The following is a 9,568-nucleotide window of genomic DNA, read 5'->3' on the forward strand; positions in this document are numbered from 1 at the left end:
AATCTATGTACACAATGAGCATCTACTACTATAAAAACCAAAGCATGAAAAAACTAAAAGAAAATGTACTAAATATCATATACGTAAAATCTAAATAGTTTACTTTTGGTACGTTTGTTGAACATATTTCTGTACTTTCAGTAAAAGTTTGAATGCAGGACTTTTACTTGTAATGGAGTATCTTTTTTAATCCTATTGTATTTTAACTTGTAGCACAAATGAAGTGTATTTCTGTGTCTGTATGACTGCCTGTGACAGAGAGAGGCCGGTGTGCAGAGGCTCAGCTGTCACTTCTCATGGCCCGAGTTCTGCGATGAACGGCGGTGCTTCCATCAGGAGTTTGTGTATGACATCGCCATGTTCGCCGCAGCCCGTGGCTTCCCCTGGCCCGACGTGATCCGGGCAGCCGAGACCGTTAAAGACATCTTCCCACAGCTGGACGGTCAGAGCAAACAGCGGCGTGCAGTGTGTGTACAGAGGCCTTGCAGGTGACACAGTGCTTCAACTGGAGGTCATGATCAAGGACCTTTAATGTCAGAGAGAGCACTGTGTTTCCTGATGGCCTACAGTATGTTGAAAGTTGTTGGAATAGCGTGTAGTGGGGCGTGCTTTCCTTCACTAATGATACACAAAATCATATGAAAGCTTGTCATTGGTGATCATCTAGTATAGATGTTCTTTTTCAAGCCTGGAACCCAAATTTGTGAGTCATCTCCAGGGATTCATTCCCTGTGTGTCTTATTAAAACATTCTTCATGGAGTATTATTAATGTAGGTCCACTACATGTCGAGCTGGAAGTTATTTTGAGGTTCTTTTGAAAGCCACAGAGCACAAATCTGATATTTTTTTGGATTAATAAGACTCCTCTCCTGGCTCCTGGACTTTATTGTCTTCTGTCCATCAGGTCTCGACGTACCCAAGCTGTCGTCCTTGCTGAGAGACGTGCTGTCTGAGTGTTTGCCCAGCCTTACCTCTGTGCACCGACATGAGTTCACCCAGTTCCTCACCGACACCTGCACCACCCGGCGGAGGCTTTTCCAGGCGGTGGTGGGCGGAGCCGCTAACATGTCCATTGCTCAGCTGCACTTGGAGGTGCAGCTGCCGCCCACACCCTGTCCTCTAGCACAGGTAATGAAGCCCTTGTAATCAGTAAGTTGCAACCAGACAGTCAGAATTAGCATTAAAATGTCTAGAAAGTCTCATCAGTGCATTGTAAATATATGTGGGCTTTAATTTGGGTTTTGGTCAAGCTTTCAGGATGCATTTCAATAACATTGATAATCTCTTTTCATCTACTGCCATCATCAGGTCATTTTTTAAATGTGACCACAAAAAAACGTTCCCATCAGCCTCGGCTTGCATGCTGATGTTAGCATTTAGCTGGTACAGCCTCAAAGAACTGCTAGCTGGGCTGGTTGGGTCAGTATATGTTGATTCACCATAAGTCAGACTTAATTTCAGGCCTTTTAGAAATATATGTTGACATCTCTTTCACACATTATGGCTAACCTGACTTGTAAACACAGACTGTACAGACTTCACTTCAACAAAATGCCCATTGCTGATCAGTGCACTGTCCCCGTGCTGCAGGGCACAGACCTGCACGAGTGGGAGTATCAGCGCCATCAAGCCGAGCTAAGCGCAACGTTGCTTCAGAAGGAGGAGAAGCTGAAGGCGCTCCGAAATGGGTCAAGGGTAACACTGGGGGAGATAGAGGTACCTGAGGATGAGCATCTGGACAAAGAGGTAAGACAAAAGGGACACAGGACAGAAAACCAGTGAGCGCTTTTGGGGATATCTTTCATAACCTGACTAGCATTGTGTTTGCAATTCTCTGTAGGGGGTTTTGGCGCTGGTTCGTGCAGCAGTGAGGGCCACAGAAGACCAGATGCTGGCGAGTCTGACCCAAGAGGCCTCCCTGCTCAGTGACATCCTGCAGATCAAGCTGCAGCAGGCTGCATTGGCCACCAGGAGGCTCCACAATCCTGTTCTTTCAAATGCAGGTCACATTAGCTCCCATCCAGACGCACAAGCAAAGGCAAAGCCGAACACAGCAAAAACAAAAACAGGACAGAGAGAGTCTGGAAATGCAGTAAAGACTGGACCTCAGTGAGAATTATTTAATCTAACAATTCAACTCTCTTGCTTGTGGATTATTAAGTTTTTGTTGTAGTTCCTGCTTCAGTGTCCAGTGTGGAATAACTTCTAATTATCCATTGAGGGGATACTATACTGGAAATTCAAAAGATGTTAATTGTCAAGAACAGTGAGACTAGACGCGCAGCAATGTTCACAACCTGCTTTATGATCATGTGCATACACACTGTGAGTGTTTACAAATGAAAAGTCATAAGAACTGGTTTCATTCAAGTGCAATTTTAAAAAAAAGTCTTTTGATTTGACAGAAAAAGCTGCAAAGAATAACATTATAAATAACATCAATATTCAAAAACACAGTTTGAGCTCTAATGCCCACTCCCTTCATTCTACACATCTCTTTCACAAAGCTAAGAGTCATTAAAGTACAGCTCCACAACTGAAGAGCTCGATACTCCTGCATCCACTGAATCAACATTCATCAATATTTAGCACCGAGATTGCAAATTCTAAACAGAAAGCGACAATTAAAATAATTCAAATAGAAACAAAAATATTAAAAGCATCTAGTGCAAAGGTCGAGTAGCTTTAAAAAGCTATTCTTCTTTTAACTTAAACCTTTATTTTACAGCCTACAGCCTTGCTACGATTCCCTTCCTGCAAACAGAACCATCACATGAAACAACTGCAGCAGGCAACTACGGTTAAAGCACCTGTAAACTATCCCTACAGGACCACTAGCTAGGGTTTCTATAGTAACAGTACCCGAGGTAAAGCCTTTCAGTGTTTATGGTCACAGTACATATTGGTGACCAGTTGGAGTGCAGCTCTTACTCAAAGCCAACTGGTTTTCAGGATGGCAGAAGTGCCCCCTAAGGCAAAGCGTTTAGCTGCTACAGATGACATGCATATTCAGGAGGCTGGCAAAGTCATCTGCACACGTACAGACACAACGTAACAGAAATACTCAGATAAAGTACATTCAGAGAGAGAGAACTCAGCTCTCCTACTATTTCAGTAACTCTAATCAAACATTGGTTTTCGCACAAAAGCTAAATGGATGGACAAGAAGAGAGATGAGATGGACGGATGAGGCATGGTGAGATATATGCAGATGAGTGCAAAATCAAATCTAATCAAAAATATATTACTGAGTGGTCTGGAATGTTTTTATAGCTCTCATATTGAGGTTTATATATCTTAGTTTCATTGTCTAATTGGTGGTAATTATTTCAATGATCCCAATCCTAATCCCCCTGTTTGATATTTTTATTTTTTTAATTTGTTTTTATTAATTTAGGATTTCAGGTAAGACTTATTTACCTGAATTTTGTTAAGACGTAACTTTTTAAAGTGAAATAGTGAAGGCTAAAAATTCTCTCAAATCCTCAAAGTCACACACTTTCTGATAAAGCTTTGTATGGAGCAAAAGCTACAAACAGCTCAGTAGGCCTGTGCCAGCTGGTTGCCCGTAGTGATGTGAGTCAGCATGGTCTGCACCAACTCCTGGAGGTCGTACTCATGCTTCCAGCCCCAGTCCCTCCTCGCCGCACTGTCCTCTAACGCCATTGGCCAGCCGTCCGCTGAGAAAACACGTATAGGATATTTGATGCTGTAATAATATGACATATCATTGTACCACTCTCACTCTCCCAGCTATCTCACCTATAGCCTGCCGGACAGGATCCACGTTGTAGGTGACCTTGAGGTCAGGCAGGACTTTCTGTATCTCCTGGATGAGGTCATGTGGTGTAAAGCTCATGGCGTTGATATTGTAGGTGCGTCTGACCAGTGTGTCTGCCGGAGCCTCCAGGATTTCCAGAGTAGCCCTGAGACAGTCATCTGCACAGGAGGAGGCCACAGGGCAATGTAAAAGGAGAGCAGGAGAGGAAAGAGATGGAGGACAAAGAGGAATATTACTTGAAAGTGTCAACAGGGAAAAAAACACTACCACAAAATGACATAACAGTGGCATTACCAATGTACATCATAGGAAGTCTTGTGTCACTGCGTAGGTTGCACTCAAAACAACCAGTCTTCACAGCTGCATGGAAGATCTGGACTGCATAGTCTGGAAAAAGGAAAAACATATGAAGATTAAGACCAACAACGGCAGAACATGTTATATCTCATCTGTTTAATGTGTTTGATTAGTGAGCTTTGTGCTAAGCTAACCTCTCCGGCTGATGAGTCAGCAAAAGACAACATTTAAAAGCTACAACAGCGTTGTTAAGACACTTCCTCCTCAGACCTGCTTACCTGTGGTGCCTCCTCCAGGCTGGGAGTCAGCTGAGATGATTCCTGGATACCTGAGACAGCGGAAATCCAGCCCATACCTGTGGTGGTAGTACTGACAGAGAGAGAGAGAGAGAGAGAGAGAGAGAGAGAGAGAGAGAGGTACAGCTTCAAAAACACAAAGCAAAACATCTGGCTTTACAGGGATTTGTGGTGAAACACTGAGGAAAAATGTACTTAATGTATCTTGTATCTTGGAGTGTTAGTATGCGTCTGTGTGTGTCTCACCTCACCCATCAGCTCTGCGTGGACCTTGGACACACCATAGATGGTTTGTGGTCTCTGCACACACAGATCAGGGGTGGGGTCCCTGGGTGAGGATGGGCCGAAGGCACCGATTGTGCTGGGGACAAACACACGTAGACCATGTTCGGTTGCTATGTCTAATATGTTATGGAGACCTATAAAGAAAGAGAGGCTGTGCATAAGTGTCTGTGTTACGATGGCTCTACCCTTAGAATCCGTATTAAAGTGTCTTAGCTCAAGCAGTTTCACAGCAATATAACATTAATGTACGTGCATGTACCCGTGATGTTGACCTCTTTCGCCAGCGTGACGTTGCTCTCTCCCACAGCGGACAGCACAGCTGAGTAGTGAACCAGCCAGCTGATGTTGTTGTTGACCACGATCTCCCTGAGGTTTTTATAGTCCAGGATGTCTGAGAAGATAAATGGACCTGCACACAGAAGTTACTGGTTTGAACAGAGTCTTCCCACTCACCTGTGGACACTTTTACCCTAAAGAGCCTAGTTTAGGAACCCCTAAATGGAAAACACATGCAAAAATACACACCATTATGGTAGACGTGGTTGGGGGGTTTCCTAATGTCTGACAGGATCACGTTGTTTTTTCCAAATCGTCTCCTGAGGGTGAAACATCAGTATGGTCAGTTCTGAGAACATTGGGGACAACACTGATCAATTAACCCCGAACAGAAGATCTGAAACGTGTGTAATAACTGTTGTCACAGCCTTTGTGAGCTACTGATCACGTTCCTAGTGTCAACTTCTGATAGTGGCACTTGGATTTCTTCCAGTTGCCGTGCTGTAACACTTTCATACTGGACACAAACAACTATGCCACCTTTGGAAATAGACAAACAACTGAAATAGGAGCGCTTATGTGAACTCCTTACCTAAGCAACTTGGCAAGACCCACCCCCAGCTGGCCGAGCCCTCCTGTAATGATAAAAAAGAGACAATGAGTTAGCATGGAGTCATTATCACTGTGTTTGACTTGGTATTATAGAAGGAAGCTTTGAGTACAAAGAGAGAGCGAGAATAAATAACAGCCTGAAAACCAGAAAAATTATGTAGTGCACACAGACAAGTGCATTAAAAACCAACCAGTGATGAGGACTTTGGGGTGGTCAGTGTCAGTGCAGGATGAAGGATGAGTTCTCCCAAAATTAGAAAACTGTTGTGAGGATGAGCTGATACCACGTACTGCCGAGATCAACGGCTCAACGCCGCACCGGGAGCTGCTCCCAGCATGCTCCACTGCGCCTCTCAGCAACTGCATCACCAGCATCGTACGCCGCCTGTGAACAGAAGCATGCGTCAACAGCCACAATGGTGACAGGTGTACTTTAAGATACCCTGGCTGCGTCTACTACCATGGTGCACTGTGTTGTCAAGGGCAACTCGGGTCACTGAGCTTAAGGCATGTGGGTGTCATTCTAGACGATGTACAGAACAGTGTGTACTTCTCTAATTTGTGGTAAGAAATGTCCAGGCTGTCATAATATGGTTCTTGAATTGCTGTTGCTTAATCTTGTTTTAGTAAACCTCGCCTCTGAGGGGAGAAGGTTTAAAGGCACATGTTGTGTACTTTATTAAGTGTGAACAGTCAGAATAAACAAACACACTACATGTGTATAAAGTCTTGGCTAACCCCCGCACACACACCCATGTCAGATTAGCTTCTTACAGCCTGCTGCTGTCTTGGTCTAAATATAAACTACTTCATCTATACTCCAGACCACCTTTAAGCTCACAGGGGCAGACTAATGTGGCCAAATCCAACCTTGACATGTGCAATTAGAAAAACCGTGCAATCTAGTAGCCCTGCGATAGGTATTACTTACATGGACCTGCAGTGTGAAGGAAAACAGCACATAAACGATCATTTACGAGTTCTACATGTCTGAAAACAGCAAGACATTTAAGTAGGTGTTTTTTTTAAAACGTGACCTTCTCGCCTCAAAAAGCACCTGTTTTCAGTCCAACAACAACCCCAGCTCTCTGGGTGCTAACCTAATGTTACCTGCTGTCTGTCAGCTGTTGATTTGTGGAGGCCAGGCCGACTAACATCTCAATATCTCCTCCTGCTGCTGCTCGACGTTAGATAACAGTAACGTTAGCCCAGCTATCACTTAACAGGCGGACATTAACTTTAGCTAGCTGGAGCTGTTGTGTAAACGGAGCCCCGGCGGCTGCAGGCGGTCGCAGAAGTGTCTACAAAAGACGTACAATAAGATGACATTTGTTTCTTACGTTTAGTGTGGACGGGAAACGTGAAAAAGACGAGTTGAAGCTCCTCTACCCGGTCAGTGTTTGTGTTGAAACATCAAAGTAGTCGCGTGGATCGTTGCTCTGTGATTGGTTTACAGCTCGAGAGGCTTGGCGAACTACTTCCTGTTATGACTTTCAAAATAAACTCCGTATAAAGTAAATTCATTAATTAACTAACTAACTTCCTGTGCTGCGGTTACTGTGATTGCTGGTTCTAATTATCAAAAGAGAAGATGTGCACTAAATGGAATAATTCAATGCACTTTAAATTGTCCTGGAAAAATGACTGCCTACTTTACATGCTTAGTGCTTAGTAATGCTTACTGAATAACATTAAACAAATATCTGGAATACATTTTGATATAGAGGAGCAAAAACACAATAAGTAATGCAATCCAATTACTGTTAACAAAAATAACTAATTATCTGTCTTGATGGAGGCGAATTGTCACCTTTTGTTGTTTCCTTAAAAGGGTGAAACAGCGCCCCTCTGGTGAATGGGGCTCAGTGTGTGGTTAAAGGCGGTACTGCACCCTTACATCAGGGAGGCCGGTGAAACCAATTAATAAATATTAATTATCAAACAAGGCGGGTTTGTGTTTCTCTAATGTACTGAGAAACTATGAAAGGACGTCTCTGGAAGAAGAAACTCTGAAGTGAAGGTAACTTTGAAGCCAGCCATATTCTAGCCTCTCAATAAATAATTTATCAATATTATTTTCATGGACAAAAGGGGCAAAGTTAGCTTGTTTTCCATTGTTGCTCATATCAGGTAACGTTATCGTGTTTTTGTAAGCTAGCAGCGATGGAGAGAGGACATAAGGACTTTTGTCCGACCAACAAACCTAATGACAGTGTCAGCAATAAGTGCAGTGGGACATTACACGACGAGGAAACTTCAGAAACTTCGTCTACATGAATAAAGGAGAATGAACTAGGACGTCCAAACGTGAGTCACATAAACCTTCATGTTTCTGTATCTCTCTTTGCTAGCTTGTTTGTTTCCTGATGGCTAATAGATAGATAGATAGACTTTATTGATCCCAAGCTGGGAAATTGCAGTGTTTCAGCAGCATTACACACAGTAACAACACAATGAAGCAAAGAGAACAACCTAGACATATCAAAAATGTCTCTCTGTGGCTGTGAGTGTGTGTGTAACTCCTTGTTGTGTTGTTGTTGATGTGTTATGCACTGAAGCTCTTAATATATAAACTGATGCAAATGCAAAACAACCAATAAATACACACTATTTAAATAAATAATGTGCATTTATTGGTTGTTTCAGTGTGTGAATGAATCTTGTAGAAACTTTGCTAGTTGCCTATTGCTGTATATTGAGTAATGAGCTTTAATAACTGTTTGCCAAGCATATAGATAGGACTGTGTAAGTCATGTATTTAATACATGCAATATTAAGCTTTTAACACAAACCTTTAAATCTATTAATCTTTTAGTATTCAGTACTAATCTACCTGTATCAGAGTATAAGTTTGTAATTTTGTCTGCTAAGAAAACACATAAGAAACATATGTAAGTCATGTATCTGTGATATGTGCATTGATTCGTACTGATGTAAACATACATTCATTATCAACAGTTCCACACGTCTGACTTTGTTACCTTCGCTGCTATAATGACCCCTTGTCCTACTTTATAGTCCGCTAAACACCAAATGCATGCTTATTATTCAAATCAGAAGTTCCCAATCAGAAGTGACCGTCCAGTTGTTGTGAACATTTCCTAGAACGGTGACAGGTGTGATTAACTTAGCTGAGATGTGTTCATGCAAACCCCATAAAATTAATGGAACAAATTCCCCTCCTGTAATTAAGATGAAATTCGGTGTCAGTTATAACATTGCCCCTGCTAATTATGCACAAGTGATTTATTCTCTGTTGCACGCAGGAAGATTAATCTGTATCTTGCATCGCTAACTGAATGGTGGACAAGTGTGTAAACACACAGTGTACACACATACACGCTCTCATGTAAATGCAAACATCTATGCATGCTTACCCATTGAAGCGTTGATCTGACATGTTCATGTTGAGCTGTAGACCTGGTGGTAGATGGTAGCAGCCAAAACACCAAGAAATTCATCATCATTTTGCACAGGAATATCTTTTATCCTAACCTTTGCCATTATTGATTATTAGTTTTTTATTCCAGTTTTACCTTATGATAATATTGATGAGGTGTAACAAAACAAACTGTCTATAGTGTAGATTGGCAGATGAAGAGTGTGAAACCTATGAACAGAGTATTCATTGTTATACATTCTCTCATTGGGCTAACTAGTCTATGAAATAATGATGAAATCAAAGTATTTCAATATTTCTGGAACCCCTCAGCTGCTGTAATTACAGTAGATAAACTCATCTCTTTAAGGAGGGCAGTTTTTAATGTGGAACGAGGCCCACTGCCCTCCAGTTGAAAACATTGGTTTTTATTTTATTCTTAACTGAAATAAAAATGTCTTTAACTCTTAAATATTAAATGGAAGCAAAATGAACTGGGAAACACAAAATACATGCAGAAAAGCCCCCACAGACACAGAAAATAGAAGATTTCTTCCAAAAATATGCAGCCTTTTCTGCATTGTAAATATTTGTGTGCACATGCGTGTCAGTGTTTGCTGTAAGCCAGCAGATGGCGCTAG

The 9,568-nt window shown here is 42.1% G+C and overlaps 2 protein-coding genes across 7 annotated transcripts in view; one reads left to right on the forward strand and one right to left on the reverse strand.

The window, feature by feature from the left end:
* Window positions 1–2,457, forward strand: part of cunh8orf74 (chromosome unknown C8orf74 homolog) — a 25,113-nt gene extending 22,656 nt beyond the window's left edge. For all 4 annotated transcript variants that reach the window (XM_051428106.1, XM_051428108.1, XM_051428105.1 and 1 more), the window contains 4 exons: window positions 259–442; window positions 906–1,129; window positions 1,592–1,747; window positions 1,842–2,457. In XM_051428106.1, coding sequence (XP_051284066.1) covers window positions 259–442; window positions 906–1,129; window positions 1,592–1,747; window positions 1,842–2,114 — 837 coding nt within the window. In that variant the 3' untranslated portion in view covers window positions 2,115–2,457. The remainder of the gene's footprint in view (window positions 1–258; window positions 443–905; window positions 1,130–1,591; window positions 1,748–1,841) is intronic.
* Window positions 2,286–7,027, reverse strand: LOC127378825 (L-threonine 3-dehydrogenase, mitochondrial-like). 3 transcript variants are annotated; one of them, XM_051428103.1, is made up of 10 exons: window positions 6,889–7,027; window positions 5,740–5,933; window positions 5,529–5,571; window positions 5,186–5,256; window positions 4,920–5,069; window positions 4,622–4,794; window positions 4,358–4,448; window positions 4,077–4,169; window positions 3,764–3,940; window positions 2,286–3,681 (listed from the first exon to the last, which is right to left on the reverse strand). In XM_051428103.1, exons 2-10 carry the CDS (start codon window positions 5,921–5,923, stop codon window positions 3,542–3,544), a joined length of 1,122 nt encoding a protein of 373 aa, XP_051284063.1. In that variant the 5' UTR covers window positions 5,924–5,933; window positions 6,889–7,027; the 3' UTR covers window positions 2,286–3,541. The 3 variants fall into 3 exon arrangements, with proteins under 3 accessions (XP_051284063.1, XP_051284061.1, XP_051284062.1); XM_051428101.1 differs by lacking the exon at window positions 6,889–7,027 and adding an exon at window positions 6,659–6,865; XM_051428102.1 differs by lacking the exon at window positions 6,889–7,027 and adding an exon at window positions 6,480–6,624.
* Window positions 7,028–9,568: the final 2,541 nt, after the last annotated feature.

This window comes from Dicentrarchus labrax, unplaced genomic scaffold (genome assembly GCF_905237075.1).
Source record: "Dicentrarchus labrax unplaced genomic scaffold, dlabrax2021, whole genome shotgun sequence".
In the NCBI taxonomy this organism is placed as follows: Eukaryota; Metazoa; Chordata; class Actinopteri; family Moronidae; genus Dicentrarchus; species Dicentrarchus labrax.

Bases quoted from the DNA above. Each gene is read 5' to 3' on its own strand.
- LOC127378825 (XM_051428101.1), bottom strand. From the start codon at position 6,705: ATGTTAGTCGGCCTGGCCTCCACAAATCAACAGCTGACAGACAGCAG. The intron at 5,572-5,739 runs GTTGGTTTTTAA...TTATCATTACAG, and splicing joins CCCCAAAGTCCTCATCACTG to GAGGGCTCGGCCAGCTGGGG. The intron at 5,070-5,185 runs GTGTGTATTTTT...TTCTGTGTGCAG, and splicing joins CAACCACGTCTACCATAATG to GTCCATTTATCTTCTCAGAC.